Below are 23,137 nucleotides of genomic sequence, written 5' to 3'. Positions count from 1 at the left end.
GTTGGACCTTAAACGACTGAAAAACCGTGGTGTGGTCCGATGAATCCCGATTTCTGTCGGTAAGAGGTGATGGTAGGGGACAAGTGTGGCGCAGACCTCATGAAGCTATGGACACAAGTTTTCAACAAAGCACAGTGCAAGCTGTTGGTGACTTCATAAACGGTGTGGGCTGTGTTTACATGGAATGGGCTGCGTCCTCTAGATGTTCGACTACTTGGTGACCATTCGCAGCCATTCATCGACGTCATGTTTATAATCAACGATGGAATTTTAATGGATGACTGTGCGCCATATCACAGGCCACAACTGTTCGCTGTTGGTTTGAAGAACATTGTGCACGCTATGAGCAATGAGTACATACCACATAGAGCTGCTGCAGTACTCCTCCCAAAAGGAGACCCGACACGGTATTAGAAGGTATGCCGTAACTTCTGTCACCTCACTGTAGTGCATTCTAATGGTGTAGCACAACCGCCTTCTACAGAGTCCACTACAGTAGTTCTGCTGTGTAAAACTGTGACCAGTCTGAGGAAGCCGCCATAGATCTTCTTCAACTTCATACTAGTTGTGCTGTGTGTGGGAGGGAGGGTGAGTTCTTAAGGGAATATTGGGGACGGAAGTCAGAATGGTATTACTGCAGACATTTTTATGTGGCAAGGTACAGCAGTCGGTATACACATTCCAGGACGTTGGAGCGGTTACTTCGTGTATCTCGATAAGGGACCTACGAGCAACCGACAGATAAAACATTGACGACTCTATACTGGACCTGTTCTGTAATGGGTCACATCCACCTTGACTGCAGAAGTGGCTTATTAGCATATTAGACAATGATTGCTGAATTGCATGAGAATTTCATGATGGAGCACAGGACTTTGGAATCTTTTCCCACCTCCATGCCGATGCCAATATGTGCAAAATGTCTCGCCAGCTGTAACAACCCTTCAGCACTACTGCTACTACAGTGCAGTAGTAGTTGCAACAAAGCTAGAATACGAAAAACTAAGTCTTGTTGAAACGTCCTCTTTGAGCAATTCTACGTGACTGTGCTTAAACTGACACACAATATTTTGTTAGCGCAACGCAATCTGACTTTCAAAATTCCCTACTAAAGAATGGCCCTGACAAACATTAAACTATACCTTTCACAAATCACTTACTTCACAAAAATCTTCGCTGCTCAAGCTACTGCAATACAGCGAGCGCCACTACTGCCAGCTAAATAAAAGATTCAAACTATGGAAGGCACTAACTACTGATAGGGATAGTTAGCAAATGAAAGATATTAATAGAGAACAAACAATGTATTTACCTTGATATCATCATATATAAATATAGCAGTTCATGACAAATTTCAAAACTCCGCCATCTCTCTCCCCACATCCACCACTGCTGGCTGCTCACCTCCAACTGCGCAACGCTACGCGCTGTTCACATCCAGCTGCCGCTGCCCAACACTACAATGGCAGTATTACAACAATGCAAAGCAGCCACAGACTGCACACAGCACAGCCAGTGATTTTCATACAGAGGTGGCGTTACCAATAAAAAACCTAAACAGCCTACTTACATTGTGTAATAAAAATTCATTTTCTTTGTATAATATGCAACTTTGTCTTCGACATGTAAACCATTTCTGATGACTCTAGTGGCACTTTAATGTTCCATAACAACGGAACACAACTAAGATTTCCCTTGTAGAGCTCGCAAACCATGACAAAAGTTTGTTCAGTGTCTCTTCAGTAACACATGGTACAGATAGAAACTGAAGTAATGGATTATAATGTGTGCCACGACTGGCACTTGAATCCTAATCTCCTGCTCACTAAACAGGTGTGTTAGCTGCCTAGTAAGCAGCAGACTCGGGTCCAATCCATTACTTAATCTTCTATCTTTATCGAATATAGAGTTGAGGCTCAGTATGTCTCCAGTTATCTGTAATTCCATCAGATCAAGAATTTCGGTACACTGTGCTGGAGATGTACCATAATTAAGATTTTATGTGGAATGTACCAGGCGATCGTCAGGAGCAATTAGATTCTCACATTTGTTCTCGTTTCCTTGAGCGAGATGCGATCGTAGAAATGCATGTTGCTGTTACGAGAGTCTTAGGGTTAAGTCTGGAAATCTCGAAAACTAGAACCAACTCACATTGGCTACATTGTTTTGTGGTCTAAAGCAATTTTATGCGCCAAATGTTCCGTCCTCTCCTGTACGAGACATTCCCAGAGGCTATGAAGGCGTAGTTAATCAACTATAAAGACACAATTAAAGTATCTGTTCATAAAATGTAAGTACATATCCTGAACGAAGGGCTGCTCATTAGGCACTGAAATATGCTTTAGACCATGACTTAATGCCCATAAAGCCAATGTAATCAAGGATAAAAATAACGTTCGTAGAAGCCAGCTTTGTGTGATCAAAACAGACAATGACAACGCTTATACCTGTGGGGTTCATTACGCTGAGGTAAGAAACGGGTTGTAGCTAATGATGGCCCACAGGGACCGAAACACAGTCCATGATAAAGTAAAACATTAATATTTTTTAGTAAATGCACTGGTAATCACCCCCCCCCCCCCCCTGCATAGTACACAAGCAACTCCGCAACTACAAATTATGGTTGAAATTAGAAAATTCACTATGCTTCATCTGCATTACGTTTTCCTTGAGCTCGAAATAAGTAGATTATCGTGAAACGGCTCTCTAGGAGTCCCTTTCTTGTTGCCCATTTGTACTTTCTGCTACTAGTCACTTTGTTATATGTTTAATTTAACACAACATGACGCCTTTCGAGCATTTTCAGCAATCTTCATCATACGCATAGAAAATTATTACTTAAAATACATTGTCTTAAACTAGATTAACATAGCACACAGTACTTTTTCACTGCTGGAGGGGCTTTTGTGGTGTGTGGAAGCAGGGGGCCGGGCAGAGATTCGCCAAAAATTACTGTTCAGTGATATCTACGATAATTTAGAGGTGTGTCTCGTTTTGTTATGACTGACACCACAGCTTGTGTGGGACGCAGGTAGTTTTACACTTGTTGTTATTCTGCGAAAATCTTGTGATAGAGACTTTTATTTGATTGTTTTTCACTTAAGATTTTGGCGTCCCAAAGCTTCGATTGCATCATTGGTGCCCTGGTGGAGGTGTTGTGAGACATTATTCTGTTGCATTATTTACCTTTGCAGTAATTCACTACACAGATATTTTCAACATGCATGTAAACACTATACTCATAATACAACATGGAGGCTATCCAGCGTGTGAATGAGTATCGACTATCGCATTTTACATCGATATTCGCGATAGTGACGGTCTAGGGATCGTTTGTTTCACATTGGCAAATCTTCAGTCTATTGTATTAGAACTAGCTTAAGATTATACAAGAATCTGAGTTGTTGAATTCGGTGATTTCATTAAGAACATAATCTGCATTCTTTGTATTATGAATGAACATTCCCATTTCTTCCATGATACACATTCTTTTGAATTTTCCGGTTTTGTGCAAAATTTCGTGATTGTTTTCGATTTTCAAAGAGCGGCCTGTGTCTCTAATGTGAGTACCTACTGGAGATTTGTTACATTTATCCAGTATGAGCAGTCTAAATATTCTTTAAATCGAATTCTGAAATTTTTGCCTGTTTGGCCTGTTTGCGGGAATGTGTTGCGGTAGCGAAAGTATGTAAGTGAAGCAGACGAGGACGGAGTACATGCAAAACGGCGAAACCGATCGAATTTTCACGTGCTACTGTCTCGAGCATCTACGGAGGAACAGTGAAACTATCACTAGGCGGTAAATGATTGGATGTCCACGACTCTTCACAGAAGATGGGATTCGGGGGCTTGTCTGCTCTATAAAGTAGGGTAGATGGTGATCTGTGGCATCTCTGCCGAAAGAGAACAATGCTGGTGCACGCAAAAGTTTTTTATATATTGTTGAACATGGAGCTCCACAGCGTGTTCACATGTTGACCCAGCGACATCGTCAATTACGATTGGTGTGGGCACATGACTATCGGGATTCGACCGTCGATCAATGGAAACGTGTCGGCTCTTCGGGTGAATCACATTTTCGCTACACTGTGTCGATGGTCGTCTCCACAAACGCTGTCATAGCGGTGGACGGCGGCTCGATTCGTGCAGCGCGCCACGGACGCAGGCTGGAGGGAGGAGTATTATGCTATGGGAGACATTCTCCTGAGCTGTGGCTGTAATCGACAACTGCGACCCACCTGCATCCCTTCTTCCCCGATGGCGATGTCATCTCTCAGTATGGTTGTCCGTTTTTCTGAGGTAGAACCGTGCTACAGTGGTGTGAGGAGCGTTGTAGTGAGTTCACTTTGATGTCTCGGAGACCGAATTTGCCTGATGTGTATCTTATGGAATCCATCTGGGTCGCTATCGGGCGTCACCAACGCGTACGCAAACCAGCGGCCCGTTACTTAAGCGAATTACGTGACCTTTGCTTGGACATATAATGCCACGTACCTCCTCAAACCTACCAACAAACTGTCCGATCCCTGGTACGCAGAATCAGTGATATACTTCATTCCAAAGATGGACAGACAAGCTGTTAAGCAGCCGGACATAATGTTTTGACTCAACAGTGTAGATCAATGTTATCCAGAGTCCACAAATTTCCACTTGCACGTACAAACCTCCAGCAAGGAATTGAAACCATAAAATATACCACATATGATCATTCACTTATTAATACAATGCCACAATAGATAAAAAACAAAACTAAACATAAAATTCCACTGATAACTGACGGCAGCCCAACAGCTAAATACGTAAACACGCTGTACCTAGGTATAATGTCTGACAAATTAGAAATGCTATTCAAAAACGTAGATGAATTAATAAGTTTCAGCAACAACAACCACCTAAGCAGAAAGCTTATTCACTATATACATATCTCGATGCAACTGGCATTTACAAAATTACCTGTGAACCCATGCAACAAATATTGTATATGCCAGACAGACAGAAATTTCAGAATTCGATTTAAAGAACATTTAGACTGCTACAGACTGGATAAATGTACCAAATCACAAGAAGCAACACATATTGGAGACACTGGACACTCTTTGAAAATCGAAGAGAGTCACGAAATTTTGCACAAAATCGGAAAAAGCAAAAGAATGTATATGATAGAAGAAATGGGATTTTTCAGTCGTAATACAAAGAAAGTAGATAACGTGCCAAATGAAATAACTGAATTCAACTCATATTCTTCAGTAGCCTTAAGCTAGTTATAATACAATTGATTTAAGATGGCCAAAGTGAAACAGACGACCACCAGACCGTCACTATCGTGAATATCGATGGAAAATTCGATAGTCGGTATTCATTCACGTTCTGGAAGGCCGCCATACTGTATTAAGCGTATTTTGTTTTCATGTATGTACAAAACATTTATGCAGTTAATTCTGTCGAAAAACAGATGAATAGTGCAACAGGATAGCGTCACAGACATCTCCACCAGCGTACAAATAATGCAATCGAAGCTTTGGGCCACCAAAATCGTAAGTGAACATCTCTCAAAGAAAAAAGTCTGTCACAAGACTTTCGCACCCCAACAACTGATGCAAAACTACCTGCATCCCACACAGGCTGTGGTTTCAATCATAGCAAAACGAGGCACAGCTCCACACCAGCAGTACTCATCACTTGACAGCAGTTTCTGGCCAGCTTCTGCCCCCCCCCCCCCTCTCCCCCCAATCTCTTTCTCCCTTTCTCCAAATATCCAAATAGTCCATAGAGCAGCGAACAGTAAACAAAATATTTTTAGTTAATCAAAACCACTTATTTTAAGTAACAATTAGTTGCATGCATAAATGCCTGAAGATGGGCAGAAAATGCTCGAAACGCGTTGTGTTATCTTAAATTAAACGTAAAACAAGTAAAGTCAGTAGCAGCAGAAAATACAAATAAGCTATTATTCCACACAGTCACGGCACCCAAACGTAGCCAGTATGCTCACAAGTAATCACGCACTTGTTAACGCCTGGCTGCACATCACTAATTGTTATCCTCTCTCTTCTGCGCAGTTTTCGTTGACCGACTGCCAGCACGTGATGATCGGAATCCCTGGACGCATCAGGGGCATCAGCGGTGGCGAGATGAAGCGGCTTGCCTTCGCAGCTGAGGTAAGCAGTGAATGCTGAAGATTTTGCAAGTAAACTCGCAGTTAAATATGACTTCTCACTCCTCACTGATTGTAATTCGACCTTATGTAAAATAAGGTAGTAATGGCGTGGCACGTTTTGATAATGGAAAAATGGTACCTCTAGTTTTTCAGCTTACTTTGTTCTGTATTTTCTTGCGTGCCTGTACGCTACAAATCGCTATCAAATTATAAGATGGAGTGTATATATATATATATATATATATATATATATATATATATAAAGTTTCCGCCACGAAATAAGCGAATTGAACCCAGAATTTGAGTGTATAGCTGAGGTAAGGCACCTATGGTATATGTCAAGTATCATTTTTATGACTGTGCATCAAAAGTAAGTGAAATATTAAATTGGGAAGCTGGATTTGATTCTGGAATTATTTTCAATAAAGCGAAGGGAAGACTTTTATTAATATTTATTCGAAGCCTTTTTTTGCTTCACGTAATGCCACGAAACTTAGTTCGTGGGTGCCATACTATGACTAAACACAGTTTTAAATTCATGATTCTGTATGAGATATTTACTTTGTGATAGCTTGAGAATGATATGTTCACCAGCAAGCAGAATTTACAAGAAAAGAGAAGATAATCACTTGCTAAATGGTGTTTCCAGTGAGTGAGTCTCGTTCATTCGTGTCGTCTTCCCGTTCCAAATGCTTCAGTAAGGCTGACCAGAGCAGAACAACCATGTCAAAACTTTGAGCATACCTCTTATAACGCTGAGCAAAGGTGCCATTTTTTAACTGATTCTTCACACAGCAGCCGGCGTGGAGAGAGACAGACACCTCATTCACTCTGTTGGATGGTCGGTCTTTGGCAAGATACGTTGGAATCAATAGTCACAGGTATAGTTACTCACAAGAGCCAGCAGACGAACAGTGATGCACAGGTATGTTTTACTTCAGCTGCCAGTGAGCATTTAGAAATTTCTATCTAGTATATGCGTGGAAGTGCGTGGCTCTTCGACGTCTCACAAACTACACACTTGTTGTCGCAGCTTACTGTACCTTCCGCTGTATTCACGAACTTGTTTACTTTTTGCTAGATTTTGCCACCTATTTGATAAAGTTGAGATTTTTCAGTAATTCTGTTAACTCTATCGAGAGCTAAACGACACTGCGATTAGACGTTACTCTTGTTTGCATTCGCTCACTGCATGCTAATAATCTAATGTGCTCCGGACCCCACACAGCTAAATTCCAAATACGGATTGAGAAGAACGGAGGGACATAAAATACATGCCTCACACCACATGGTGGCTAGTGCAGCAGAAACCGTAGACACAGGTGTAGATGTTAATGCAGCTTCATAGCCCTCAAGAATCGTCGATAAACAATGTCTGTCGTAGCGAAACATGTGTCTAAGTGTCCTACCACCATAAAAAGTGTTCGTTATGCTCTTTATCTACCACTAAGCCCATGTGACTATTCGACTTCACATACTGTTACATTCAGGAACTGTATGATATAGCTCTTAGTGAATCTAGATTGAGACTTGGATGCCGACCTTCTGTTCAAAGAGCGATTCTCCATCATATCTGCTTGATAAAGGCTTCAAACTGTGGAGAAGTGGTTTTTTTGTATAAAATGTTCTCAGAGCTCTTGCTGCTTCATATTAGAATAAAATTACGAACTTTCGACGGTAATCTCAACTGCCTCCGTGATGCCATTAGAGATTCCGGCGATGTATGAAATGTTAGTGGCTCCCGTTTGGACGTAAATAAACTGACGAATTCTTTGTCGTCTTTCAGCGTCGACACCCTGGATACGTATACATCTTAGTTTATGACTGGTGTCCCAACTGAAGTTATTGCTGCATACTGAGATATTCACGGCCTCTTTGATGACAGATCAAGCAGGTTGATGTGCAATACGGTAAGCACCCATTACAAGAACCAGCCACCCCCGGCCGACTTCAAGTTGATACCGCGTAACACCGCCCCTAGCGTTGATAACGGTCTGAGTTCGGCGAGCGAGAGAATTCAGGAGTTTTTTTTTTCAGTTGTGCAATATTCGGCTGAAGCTATGGATTGATGAGCAGATCCCTTGGAGCTACCAACTTGCAGGGCACTCGTTTCCAATCTCCGTCGGTTAGAATCCATTTATGACCACTGTAGTTGTGCTGTGTTGCATGGCTGCGAGTGGATACATCATTCCTTGTAGACACGTTGGGCGGTCCTCGTTAATACGTCAACAGTCTTGTCGACTTGATTCAACGAAAAGTCCGAATACTATAGCTCCGTTCTTCCATTCTATCGTATGTCCTCATCGACCCATGCCACTGTGCTGAATCCGTAAAATCGACTGGCACATTCAATCCACTTCACTGCCGTGACTTCCGTCAGCAGCGGTAGACCACAAACGACGTTGTAGCAGTTCCACACCCTCTAGAGCAGTGGATAGCTATCTTTTTGAGACCATCACCCCTGAACGACGTCATGTGTCATACAGTACCCTGAACAAAGTTTGGGACCTGCTTAAACATTAGACTGTAAAAAACTAGCACTTGTATTTTAAAAGTGATAAATCGTTTACAGCATTTAGTTAACATTCAAACAATTGAAACTCATAAGTTTTCTACGTTTTTTTGCCAAACCAAGAAATAATCAGTCAATGAAGGATCTTGTTTTGATTAATTATAACAATCCCTTTTTTATACAAGGTATTACGAGACGATAGCAACAAATTTCGATGGGTTGTAGAGGGTGTCGTGAGAAACAAATTGAGGACAGGAACCCGTGTCCATAAATGTATTCAAACGACATAGCTGTGTTAACATCTTCACCTTTTGTAGTCCTGTCTTCCACAGTTGCGTGTAATATTGATTATTTTTACTGTATGGACAGTCTGACTACAACTGAATGAAACACAATTTTCGTGCCATACGCGTTTCGCCTTTATTTTCTGCAAGGCATAGTGGCTTGAAATATGTACATGTTTTTACTATTTAGTTTACATATTGAGGCAATGTACCTATAGATTATAAACAGTTCTGGTGGTTGGTTTTTGATATGATGTAGTAATATTTTAAATTCTACTTACTGGTTGTGTGGACGATTTTCTGCCTACACTATGTGTATCAGGACGCCTGACCGAAAATGACTTAAAAGTTCGTGGCGCCCACCATCGGCAATGCTTGAATTCGATATGGTGTTGGCTCACCCTTAGCCTTGATCACAGCTTCCAATCTCGCAGACATACGTTCAATCAAGTGCTGGAGGGTTTCTTGGGGAATGGCAGCCCATTCTTCATGGTACGCTGCACAGAGGGGAGGTATCGATGTCTGTCGGTGAGGCCAGGCACGAAGTCGGCGTTCCAAAACATCCCAAAGGTGTTCTGTAGGATTCATGTCAGAACTCCATTACAGGGATGTTATTGTCGTGTAACCACTCCGCCATAGGCCGTGCATTATGCCGTGTTGAAAGATGCAATAGCCATCCCCAAATTGCTTTTTAACTGTGAGAAGTAAGAAGGTGCTTAAAAGATCAATTTAGGCCTGTGATGTGGTAGTGCCATGCGAAAAACAAAGCGTGCAACCACACCATAACACCACCGCCTCCGAATTTTACTATTGGCACTACACACGCTGGCAGATGACGTTCACCGGGCATTCGCTATATCCTGTTCAATCGTCCTATGTTCACGCTCCTTACACCAACCGAGGCGTCGTTTGGCATTTACCGGCGTGATGCGTGGCTTATGAGCAGCTGCTCGGCCATGAAATCCAAGTTTTCTCACCTCCTGCCTAACTTTCGTAGCTCTTGCAGTGGATCCTGACGCAGTTTGGAATTCATGTGTGAGGGTCTGGATAGATGTCTGCCTATTACACATTACGACCATCTTCAAATGTCGGTGGTCTCTGTCAGTGAACAGATGAGGTCGCCTGTTCGCTTTTGTGCTGTAGGTGTCCCTTCACTTTTCCACTTCACTATCACATCGGAAAAATTGGACATAGGAATGTTTAGGAATGTGGAAATCAACGCGTACAGACGTATGACACAAGTGACATCCTGTCATCTGACCACGCTCGAAGTCCGTGAGTTTCGCGGAGCGCCTCATTCTGCTCTCTCACGATGTCTAATGACTATTGAGGTCGCTGCTATGGAGTACCTGGCAGTAGGTGTCAGCACAATGTACCTAATATGAAAAACGTATGATTTTGGGGTCGTCCGGATACTTTTGATCACATTGTATGTTACGTTTCTGTTCCATTTTGGGTTCTGTTCCTCTTCTTATAATTGCCATTTGGGGTTTTCTTCCACATTTCACAGCTCTAGGAACCAAACACTTGTATTGATGCAATATTTTCGTCTGTGTTGCCTGCTGTCGGCTGTTATTTCCAAAGATCGAATGTAATTTTTGAAGTATCTGTGATCTTTTTGTGTGTGAGTGTGTCCAGAAGGCGAAGGAACGGGGAGATTTTTTTGGCTGCTTGTGTGAGACGGACGATTTCTATCTTATCATTACTTTTATTAAGTATAGTATGGAGCCTGTTCTGATGTGTGTTTGCTCATTTATCACATGTTTGTTTTCAGCGATATCTTGTTGTTGTTGTTGTGGCCTTCAGTCCTGAGACTGGTTTGATGCAGCTCTCCATGCTACTCTATCCTGTGCAAGCTTCTTCATCTCCCAGTACCTACTGCAACCTACATTCTTCTGAATCTGCTTAGTGTATTCATCTCTTGGTCTCCCTCTACGATTTTTACCCTCCACGCAGCCCTCCAATACTAAATTGGTGATCCCTTGATGCCTCAGAACGTGTCCTACCAACCGATCCCTTCTTCTAGTCAAGTTATCCCACAAACTTCTCTTCTCCCCAATCCTATTCAATACCTCCTCATTAGTTATGCGATCTACCCATCTAATCTTCAGCATTCTTCTATGGCACCACATTTCGAAAGCTTCTATTCTCTTCTTGTCCAAATTATTTAAAGTCCACTCGATATTAACAAATTTCTCTTCTTCAGAAACGCTTTCCTTGCCATTGCTAGTCTACATTTTATATCGTCTCTACTTCGACCATCGTCAGTTATTTTTCTCCCCAAATAGCAAAACTCCTTTACTACTTTTAAGTGTCTCATTTCCTAATCTAATTCCCTCAGCAACACCCGACTTAATTCGACTACATTCCATTATCCCCTGTCTCACCCCCTTCCCAACCACTGCTTCCCTTTCATGCCCCTCGACTCTTATAACTGCCATCTGGTTTCTGTACAAATTGTAAATAGCCTTTCGCTCCGTGTATTTTACCCCTGACACCTTTAGAATTTGAAAGAGAGTATTCCAGTCAACATTATCAAAAGCTTTCTCCAAGTCTACAAATGCTAGAAACGTAGGTTTGCCTTCCCTTTATCTTTCTTCTAAAATAAGTCGTAAGTTCAATATTGCCTCACGTGTTCCAATATTTGCACGGAATCCAAACTGATCTTTCCCGAGGTCGGCTTCTACCAGTTTTTCCATTCGGCTGTAAAGAATTCGCGTTAGTATTCTGCAGCTGTGACTTATTAAACTGACAGTTTGGTAATTTTCACATATGTCAACACCTGCTTTCTTTGGGATTGGAATTATTATATTCTTCTTGAAGTCTGGGGGTATTTCGCCTGTCTCATACATCTTGCTCACCAGATGGTAGAGTTTTGTCAGGACTGGCTCTCCCAGGCCGTCTGTAGTTCCAATGGAATGTTGTCCACTCCCGGGACCTTTTTTCGACTCAGGTCTTTCAGTGCTCTGTCAAACTCTGCACACAGTATCGTATCTCCCATTTCATCTTCATCTACATCAAAAATGGTTCATATGGCTCTGAGCACTATGGGACTTACATCGGAGGTCATCAGTCCCCTAGAACTTAGAACTACTTAAACCTAACTAACCTAAGGACATCACACCCATCCATGCCCGAGGCAGGATTCGAACCTGCGACCGTAGCAGTCGCGCGGTTCCGGACTGAAGCGCCTAGAACCCCTCGACCACCTCGGCCGGCTCATCTACATCCTCTTCCATAATATTGTCCTCAAGTACATCGCCGTTGCATAGACCCTCTATATACTCCTTCCACCTTCCTGCTTTCCCTTCTTTGCTTATAACTGGGTTTCCATCTGACGTCTTGATATTCATGCAAGTGGTTCTCTTTTCTCCAAAGGTCTCTTTAATTTTCCTGTAGGCAGTATCTATCTTACCCCTCGAGAGATAAGCCTCTACATCCTTACATTTGTCCTCTAGCCATCCCTGTTTTAGCCATTTTGCAATTCCTGTCGATCTCATTTTTGAGACGTTTGTATTCCTTTTTGCCTGATTCATTTACTGCATTTTTATATTTTCTCCTTTCATCAATTAAATTCAATATTTCTTCTGTTACCCTAGGATATCTACTAGCCCTAATCTTTATACCTGCTTGATCCTCTGCTGCCTTCACTACTTCAGCCCTCAGAGCTACCTATTTCTTTCCCCCATTCTTGTCAATTGTTCCCATATGCTCTCCCTGAAACTCTGTACAACCTCTGGTTTAGTCAGTTTATCCAGGTCCCATCTCCTTGAATTCCCGCCTTTTTGTAGTTTCTTCAGTTTTAATCTACAGTTCATAACCAATAGATTTTGGTCAGAGTCCACATCTGCCCCTGGAAATGTCTTACAGTTTGAGACCTGGTTCCTAAATCTCTGTGTTACCATTATATAATCTATTTGATACCTTCTAGTATCTCCAGGATTCTTCCATGTATACAACCTTCTTTTATGATTCTTGAACCAAGTGTTAGCTATGATTAAGTTACGCTCTGCGCAAAATTCTACCAGGCGGCTTCCTCTTTCATTTCTTAGCCCCAATCCATATTCACCTACTGCTTCCTTCTCTCCCTTTTCCTACTCTCGAATTCCAATCACCCATGACTATTAAATTTTCGCCTCCCTTCACTACCTGAATAATTTCTTTTTTCTCATACATTTCATCAATATCTTCATCATCTGCAGAGCTAGTTGGCATATAAACTTGTACTACTGTAGTAGGCATGGGCATCGTGTCTATCTTGGCCACAATAATGCGTTCACTATGCTGTTTGTAGTAGCTAACCAGCACTCCTATTTTTTTTTATTCATTATTAAACTTACTCCTGCATTACCCCTATTTGATTTTGTATTTATAACCCTGTAATCACCTGACCAAAAGTCTTGTTCCTCCTGCCACCGAACTTCACTAATTCCCACTATATCTAACTTTAACCTATCCATTTCCCTTTTTAAATTTTCTAACCTACCTGCCCGATTAGGGGATCTGACATTCCACGCTCCGATCCGTACAATGCCAGTTTTCTTTCTCCTGATAACGACATCCTCTTGAGTAGTCCCCGCCCGGAGATCCGAATGGGGGACTATTTTACCTCCGGAATATTTTACCCAAGAGGACGCCATCATCATTTAATCATACAGTAAAGCTGCATGTCCTCGGGAAAAATTACGGCTGTAGTTTCCCCTTGCTTTCAGCCGTTCGCAGTACCAGCACAGCAAGGCCGTTTTGGTTAGTGTTACAAGGCTAGATCAGTCAATCATCCAGACTGTTGCCCCTGCAAGTACAGAAAAGGCTGCTGCCCCTCTTCAGGAGCCACACGTTTGTCTGGCCTCTCAACAGATACCCCTCTTTTGTGGTTGCAGCTATGGTACGGCCATCTGTATCGCTGAGGCACGGAAGCCTCTCCACCAATGGCAAGGTCCATGGTTCATGGGGGTAGGTCGTAAATATAAACTTCACTTAATCCTCTCAGTTTTACAATGCTGACTGTTCCATTCCATTCTTCCAGTTTCATATTTTTATTTATTGTATTGTAATCATATATGAACTACATACATATTATGTTGCTATAAATGTGAGTTCTACCTTTTGCTCTCTCCGCACATGCAATATCTCTTTACACTGTTCTTCTTGTCACATAGTAATTTTATTGTGCTGGGATTGTTAATTTAAATTCAGTTACTTTCAGGCACACTTTTTTCTGGTTTGTTGCCTTTCTATTTAAATAGCTGAGTACTTGGCATTCCCTGGGTATGTCCGTCTCCTCCGTGCCACCTCTCTCTGTCCACTTGCTCCTTCCCCTCTTCCTCCCCCCTCTAGTTCCATCCCCTCCTCCGCCTCCCTCTGTACATTTCCGCCTCCCCCGCTGTTCATCTCTTCCCCCATCCCTCTGCCTATCTCTTCCTTCCCCTGTCTTTGTCCTCCACCTCCTCTCTCCTATCACTGTCCGTTTCCCTCTCCCCTACCTCTGCCACCTGCTCCTCCTCCTGTCTTTGCCTATCTCCTGCTCCCCCCTCCCCCCTGCTGTATGTCTATCACCTCGTCATCCCTGTTCTCTCTCCACGTTGTCACACTCACGCCGATAAGAGGCTGGTTCTTTGTACCCCTTCAGTATTTCTTTAAAGATTGTAACATATGAGCTTGTTTTTACCCGTGCGTTTGCCTGCACACGCACATATCGTATACATTTCACACATGTTTATCAAATTCCACGGGTATTTGTACACATATTTGATCTGCATGTCTAGAGAATTTTGGCCAGCACTTTCATTTTCACGCAGTTCACTGTTTGCGACGACGTGTCTCGTGAACTCTGTGCTGCAAATGATATAATTTCGCACTCTGCAGCGGAGTGTGCGCTGATATGAAACTTCCTGGCGGAATGGAAGCTGTGAGGACGGGTCGTGAGTCGTGCTCGGGTAGCTCAGTTGGTAGAGCACTTGCCCGCGAAAGGCAAAGGTCCCGAGTTCGAGTCTCGGTCGGGCACACAGTTTTAATCTGCCAGGAAGTTTCATATCAGCGCACACTCCGCTGCAGAGTGAAAATCTCATACTGGAAACATCCCCCAGGGTGTGGCTAAGCCACGTCTCCGCAATATCCTTTCTTCCAGGAGTGCAAGCTCTGCAAGGTTCGCAGAAGAGCTTCTGGTGACGAGGTACTGGCGGAATTGAAGCTGTGCGGGCGGGGCGTGAGTCGTGCTTGGGTGGCTCAGTTGGTAGAGCACTTGCCTGCGAGAGGCAAAGGTCCTGAGTTCGAGTCTCGGTCCGGCACACAGTTTTAAATTCGCCAGGAATTCATATCAGTGCACACTCCGCTGCAGAGTGAAAATCTCATACTGGAAACATCCCCCAGGGTGTGGCTAAGCCACGTCTCCGCAATATGCTTTCTTCCAGGAGTGCAAGTTCTGCAAGGTTCGCAGAAGAGCTTCTGGTGACGAGGTACTGGCGGAATTGAAGCTGTGGGGACGGGGCGTGAGTCGTGCTTCGGTAGCTCAGTTTGTAGAGCACTTGCCCGCGAAAGGCAAAGGTCCTGAGTTCGAGTCTCGGTCGGGCACACAGTTTTAAATTCGCCAGGAAGCTTCATATCAGCGCACACTCCGCTGCAGAGTGAAAATCTCATTCTGGAAACATAGTGCGTTCACTGTTGTGCCGTGAGTTCACACAGCGCAGCCGCCACACGTAAGACACGGCCATCGCCTTCTCGAGCATCGTGTACCAACGTTCCGGTTTCAGCGGCGCGGCATACTTCAAATGCTCACAGTGGGGGCGCCACAAGAGATGCAGCCGTCATATCGCTGGACAGTCGACGGTGCCGAAAGGGATGCAACCTCCCCCCTTCCCATCCCGGTGATTAAGTCGTGGCCCACCCTGATGGGGATTCGTCTGGTGGGCCTCCAGGGGAACGGAGAAGATCTCCTCTCAGTCGCGAAGCTGTGATAGTGTTTACGGGAGATGAACTTTGGCTTCGTACCTGGACACGAGTGATTACGTTGAGTTATGTTTAACCTTGTTTTCTGAATAAACATTCTAAGTTACTATTAATTCCGACTTTCCATCTGGAAGCTTGTACCTGGGACACAACATCCACTCGCTACCCTTCCTGCATCCCCGGTTGCACCCACTTTGGTGGTGGTGAATGGACTGGAGCGTCACCAGCCTTCTCCTCCAGCTGGGCCCTCAACTGTGGTGGATGTGTGTCAGGTGCTGACCGACCCGCCGCTCATGTTCTGCGACGAGCCCACGTCCGGCCTCGACTCGTTCATGGCGCTGGCCGTGGCGACCGCCCTCAAGGCGATGGCGCGCAAGGGCAAGACCGTGGTGGCCACGGTGCACCAGCCGTCCTCCGAGATGTACGCCCTCTTCGACAGGCTGCTGCTCATCGCCGAGGGCCGCGTCGCCTTCCAGGGCACGCCCGACGAGGCGCTCGCCTTCTTCTCCAGGTGGGTCGTCCGCACTCTGTCCCAGAAACTACAGCGGCAGCGCACTGCTGTCACATTGCGAGAGCAAATGACGTTTTTTTAAAGTCATAATTCCTCTCGTTTCATGCAGCCCGCTACGAATTCCTCTCCTGCAGTACGTTCTTCATCTCAGAGATCTCAGAATAGCTCTTTCACCTGAAACGTCCCCCTTTTTTTTTTGGTCATCAGTCTACTGACTGGTTTGATGCGACCCGCCACGAATTCCTTTGCTGTGCTAACCTCTTAACCTCTTCATCTCAGAGTAGCACTTACAACCTACGTCCTCAATTATTTGCTTGGCGTATTCCAATCTCTGTCTTCCTCTACAGTTTTTGCCCTCTACAGCTCCCTCTCGTACCATGGAAGTCATTCCCTCATGTCTTAGCAGATGTCCTATCATCCTGTCCCTTCTCCTTATCAGTGTTTTCCACATATTCCATTCCTCTCCGATTCTGCGTAGAGCCTCCTCATTCCTTACCTCATCAGTCCACCTAATTTTCAACATTCGCCTATAGCACAACATTTCAAATGCTTCAATTCTCTTCTGTTGCGGTTTTCCCACAGTCCATGTTTCACTACCATACAATGCTGTACTCAAGACGTACATCCTCAGAAATTTCTTCCTCAAAATAAGTCCGGTATTTGATATTAGTAGACTTCTATTGGCCAGAAATGCCTTTTTTACCATAGCGAGTCTGCTTTTGATGTCCTCCTTGCTCCGTCCGTCATTGGTTATTTTACTGCCTAAGTAGCAGAATTCCTTAATTTCATTGACTTCGTGACCATCAATCCTGATGTTCAGTTTCTCGCGGTTCTCATTTCTACTACTTCTCATTACCTTCGTCTTTCTCCGATTTACTCTCAAACCATACTGTGTACTCATTAGACTGTTCATTCCGTTCAGCAGATCATTTAATTCTTCTTCACTTTCACTCCCCTTAAAAAAATTATAAATTACTGTGCTTAAACTGATACACAATATTTTTTAGCCCAACGCAATCTGACTTTCAAAAATCCCTGACTAACAATAACCTATACCTTTCATGAATCACTTATCTCACAAAAATCTTCGTTACTCGAACTACTGCAACACAGCGAGCGCCACTACTGCCAGCCAAATAAAAGATTCAAACTACTGAAGGCATTAATTACTGATAGGCATAGTTATCAAATGAAAGATTTTGATAGTGAACAAACAATGTATTTACGTTAATAGTGTTCAAAAGTCATAATATATACATCAGTTCATGACATCCAGTCTTACAAATTTACCGTCTCTGATGCACACACGTCCAGATCACCCGATCCCAAAACTCCGCCATCTCTCTCCCCACATCCACCACTGCTGGCGGCTCACCTCCAACTGCACAACTCTACTCGCTGTTCACATCCAACTGCCCAACACTACAATAGCGAATGTTCCAACACTGCCAATCAGCCACAGACTGCACACAGCACAGTCAGTGATTTTCATATAGAGCGCTACATGCCGTTACCAACGTAATAACCTAAACAGCCTACTTACACACCCAACATCCTCTGCTAAGCTTGTGGGCTAGTGGCTAGTGTTCCTGCCTCTGGATCACAGGGTCCCGGGTTCGATTCCCGGCCGGGTTGTGTATTTTCTCTACCCGGGGACTGGATGTTTGCGTTGTCCTCATCATTTCATCGTCATTTGTGAAAGTGGCTAGATTGGACTGTGTAAAGACTGGGACTTGGTACGGGCGCTGATGACCGCGCATTTGAGCGCCACACAGACCCATCGTCATCATCACCACCCAACGTCCTCAGTTATTTGTTGGATGAGTTCCAAGCTCTGTCTTCCATTACAGTTTTACGCTCTATAGCTCTCCCTAGTGTCATGGAAACTATACCCATTTTGACGGCCGGTGTGGCCAAGCGGTTCTAGGCGCTTCAGTCTGGTACCGCGCGACCGCTACGGTCGCAGGTTCGAATTCTGCCTCGGGCATAGATGTGCGTGTCGTCCTTAGGTTAGTTAGGTTTAAGTAGTTCTAAGTTCTAGGGGACTGATGACCTCAGATGTTAAGTCCCATAGTGCTGAGAGCCATTTGAACCATATACCCATTTTCTATCACATTTCAGTTTATCCTCTCTTCTCTTTGTCGATGGTTCTTAAATGCTTCTTTCTTCGCCGATTATACGGGGAACCTCCTCACTTCTTATCAGTCTATCTAACTTTCAACATCCTTCTATATCACAACATCTCAAACGCGTCGATTCTCTTCAATACGGGTTTCCTTTTATACAACGCTGGGCTCGCCTATTGTAAATTCTCAGAAATTTCTTCCTTAGATTATGACCGATGGATAATACTTACGAACTCTCTTGACCAGGAATGCCCTCTGTGCGTGTACTAACCTGCTTTTTTTAAAAATGTCTTCCTTTCTTTGTCCGTCGTGTGTTATTTTGCTTCCAGGATAACAGAATTTCTTAACTTCATCTACTTCGTGATCACCAATACTGATCATACGTTTATCGCTTGTCTCATTTCTGCTAGTCCGCATTACTTTCGTCTTTCTTCGATTTTCTTTCAGTATTTATTCTGTAACCAGTAGACTGTTCGTTCCAGTCAACAGATGCTGTAATTCTTCTTCACTTTCGCTGAGGATTACAACGGCATCAGCGAATCTAATCATTGATATCCTATCACTTTAAATTTTAGCCTCACTCTTCCATCTTTGTCTTGTTTCCGTTTTGCTTCTTCGATGTGCAGATTTAACACTTTGTTCTTGGTCTTCCTGTGCTACTGTTCCCTCTTGTTTCTTGTACATATTGATATATTGCGTATTACCCACCTTTCCCTATAGTTTATTTCTATTTTTCTCAAAATTGTGAACACCTTTTCATTGTCTAACGCTTTTTAACGCCTTTTGTCTTTCACTTTATCCTACTTCGAACAGATTTTGCAGCTAGCGTTAACATACAGAAACTTTCCTAACAAAGAGTTACCAAGTCGCTAGCCAGAGGCAGTGAAAGACTATTCCCGTTACGGTGTAAAAGGGAGAGACGAAAAATTACTATTTAACATCTCAGCGACAACGAGATCGTTAATGATCGAGCAAAAGCTTGGCTTGGGAAGGTAACCGATCATATCAAGGTACCATCCCACACTTACCTGGAGCTGTTTAGGGAAATCACGAAAAACTAGAATCCGGATCGTCGGACGGAGATTTGAACCGTCGTCTCCCGAATGCGAGTTCAGTGTGCTAACCAGACTCAGTCTTATTTTTGGAAGACGCTGTTGTTCAGTGCTATTCTTCCCTTGATGTCTCTGAGACGTCTATAGTTTTCCTTCACAGTGCTACCGAGATAGTAAAATTCGGTTACTTACTCGAGTTGCTCACTGCCTATTTTGATGCCAGTCTTACAGCCACCTCCTTTCATGTCTATAACGACGACATTTGTCTTCTTGATATTTATTTTTTGTTTTAACTTTGTTGTTTCTTGATTTGGGACCTTAAGCATATTATTTAGTTTTTCTTTGAATCTGGCGCTATTGCAGTGTCATCGGCAAAATTTGATGTAGTGAATATGAATACCAATAAATTTGATTACAATCGTCTTTCCTTTCACTCTTGTTATTGCCTCTCCGATGAACGTATTAGATAAGTAAGGTGAGAGGCAGTACCCCTACCCTCAACTCATTTCGACATTTACTTGATTCTTGCTTCCAATAAAAGCCACTTAAATACTCTGACTCTTTTATGTACTTAAAATTAATCACCTGTAGTTCCAGTCAAATCCTCCTTTGCGCCTTGCTTTAGATAATAACTTGTGGCAAACCAAATCAAATGTGTTTTGAAGATCAATGAGTGCTATATACACTCATGTTTAGAAAAAAAAAACCGTACACTATGTACGGCTAGAGATAGGGCGCTCATATTCACAGGACATGTACAGTAGTAAGTTCTGCAGAATTGATTATCGTTTCAACAATGTCGGCCCGCAGCTTCAAGGCCAATATCGACATCGTGGGACAACATCACCATCATAATCATCATCATCATCATCATCATCATCATCATTTAAGACTGATTATGTCTTTCAGCGTTCAGTCTGGAGCATAGCCCCCCTTATAAAATTCCTCCATGATCCCCTATTCAGTGCTAACATTGGTGCCTCTTCTGATGTTAAACCTAAATCATTCTTAACCGAATCCAGATACCTTCTCCTTGGTCTGTCCCGACTTCCCCTACCCTCTACTGCTGAACCCATGAGTATCTTGGGTAACCTTGCTTCTCCCATGCGTGTAACATGACCCCACCATCTAAGCCTGTTCGCCCTGACTGCTACATCTATAGAGTTCATTCCCAGTTTTTCTTTGATTTCCTCGTTGTGGACACCCTCCTGCCATTGTTCCCATCTACTAGTACCTGCAATCATCCTAGCTACTTTCATATCCGTAACCTCAACCTTGTTGATAAGGTAACCTGAATCCACCCAGCATTCACTCCAATACAACAAAGTTGGTCGAAAGATTGAACGGTGCACAGATAACTTAGTCTTGGTACTGACTCCCTTCTTGCAGAAGAGAGTAGATCGTAGCTGAGCGCTCACTGCATTAGCTTTGCTACACTTCGCTTCCAGTCCTTTCACTATGTTGCCATCCTGTGAGAATATGCATCCTAAGTACTTGAAACCGTCCACCTGTTCTTTGTTCCTCCTATTTGGCACTCAATCCGTTTATATTTCTTTCCCACTGACATTATTTTCGTTTTGGAGATGCTAATCTTCATACCGTAGTCCTTACATTTCTGATCTAGCTCTGAAATATTACTTTGCAAACTTTCAATCGAATCTGCCATCACAACTAAGTCATCCGCATATGCAAGACTGCTTATTTTGTGCTCACATATCTTAATCTCACCCATCCAGTCGTTTTCAACATATGATCCATATATAATGTGAACAACAGTGGAGACAGTTTGCAGCCTTGTCTTACCCCTGAAACTACTCTGAAACATGAACTCAATTTACCGTCAACTCTAACTGCTGCCTGACTATCCATGTAAAGACCTTTAATTGCTTGCAAAAGTTTGCCTCCTATTCCATAATCTCGTAGAACAGACAATAACGTCCACCTAGGAACCCGGTCGTATGCCTTTTCTAGATCTATAAAGCATGGATACAATTCCCTGTTCCACTCATAACACTTCTCCATTATTTGCCGTAAGCTAAAGATCTGGTCCTGACAACCTCTAAGAGGCCTAAACCCACACTGATTTTCATCCAATTGGTCCTCAACTAATACTCGCACTTTCCTTTCAACAATACCTGAGAAGATTTTACCCACAACGCTGATTAAAGAGATACCTCTGTAGTTGTTACAATCTTTTCTGTTTCCATGTTTAAATATTGGTGTGATTACTGCTTTTGTCCAGTCTGATGGAAACTGTCCCGACTCCCCGGCCATTTCAATTATCCTGTGTAGCCATTTAAGACCTGACATTTCACTTTATTTGATGAGTTCCGACTTAATTTCATCCACCCCAGCTGCTTTATTGCACTGCAATCTACTGACCATTTTCTCCACTTCCTCAAATGTGATCCTATTTCCATCATCATTCCTATCCCATTCTACCTCGAAATCTGAAACATTGCTGATCGTATTTTCACCTACATTAAGCAACTCTTCAAAATATTCCCTCCACCTGCGCAAGGAATCCACAGGATTCACCAGCAGTTTTCCTGACCTGTCCAAAATACTTGTCATTTCCTTCTTACCTCCCTTTCGTAGACTGCTAACTACACTCCAGAATGGTTTTCCAGCACCTTGACCCATAGTCTCCAACCTGTTTCCAAAGTCTTCCCAAGATTTCTTCTTGGATGCTGCAATTATCTGTTTGGCTTTGTTTCTTTCTTCAACATTTCTCTGTCTACCTGAGTTCTAGTATGTAGCCATTTTTGATACGCCTTCTTTTTCCTTTTACAGGCTGCATTGACTGTGTCATTGCACCAAGCTGTTTGCTTCATCCTACTTTTACACACTACTGTTCCAAGACATTCTTTAGCCACTTCTAGTACTGCGTCCCTGTACCTTGTCCATTCCTTTTCCAATGGCTGTAATTGACTACATTCAAATAACTGGTACCTTTCTGAGATCGCTGTTATGTACTTGTGCCTGATTTCCTTATCCTGAAGTTTCTCCACTCTTATCCTCCTACATATGGAGCTGACCTCCTGCACTTTCGGCCTCACAATCCCAATTTGACTGCAGATTAAATAATAATCAGTGTCATCAAAGAATCCTCTGAATACACGTGTGTCCCTCACAGCCTTCCTGAATTCCTGATCTGTTATTATATAAATGACAGATCTGGTTCCCCTGCCTTCCCAAGTATACCGGTGAATGTTCTTATGTTTAAAAAAACTCACCAGCTGGTAAAATATGCCTGCGGCTCTCGTTGTTGTAAATCGAGGGTAATGGATCGATGTGACTTGGACAGACATGCAGGATAACTCGCAGATGTATCAGCAAACCGCTCCGTCAGATCGGTGAGTCTGGAAGAGAGCGCATTACTGCCATGAGAAGATGCGATACATTCGTCCGGGAAACCGCTGCTCGTGTGGGACGAAGTGTTGCGGTAGTGCAACGTATGCGTGTAGAATGGTTTCTAGGGAGGCCGTAGAACACGACGAGATGGGTCGGTCGCACCATCCAGACCACCCCCAGGGAACACTTACACCTC

General features: G+C 43.3%; 1 protein-coding gene across 2 annotated transcripts in view; it reads left to right on the top strand.

The window, feature by feature from the left end:
• Positions 1-23,137, top strand: part of LOC126412485 (protein white-like) — a 279,379-nt gene that overhangs the window by 103,070 nt on the left and 153,172 nt on the right. For both annotated transcript variants that reach the window (XM_050082106.1, XM_050082105.1), the window contains exons 5-6: positions 6,060-6,158; positions 16,171-16,409. In XM_050082106.1, coding sequence (XP_049938063.1) covers positions 6,060-6,158; positions 16,171-16,409 — 338 coding nt within the window. The remainder of the gene's footprint in view (positions 1-6,059; positions 6,159-16,170; positions 16,410-23,137) is intronic.

This window comes from Schistocerca serialis, chromosome 7, assembly GCF_023864345.2.
Source record: "Schistocerca serialis cubense isolate TAMUIC-IGC-003099 chromosome 7, iqSchSeri2.2, whole genome shotgun sequence".
Taxonomy (NCBI): domain Eukaryota; kingdom Metazoa; phylum Arthropoda; class Insecta; order Orthoptera; family Acrididae; genus Schistocerca; species Schistocerca serialis.
Note: the sequence above shows the minus strand (reverse complement) of the source record. Positions and strands in the feature narration are given on the sequence as shown.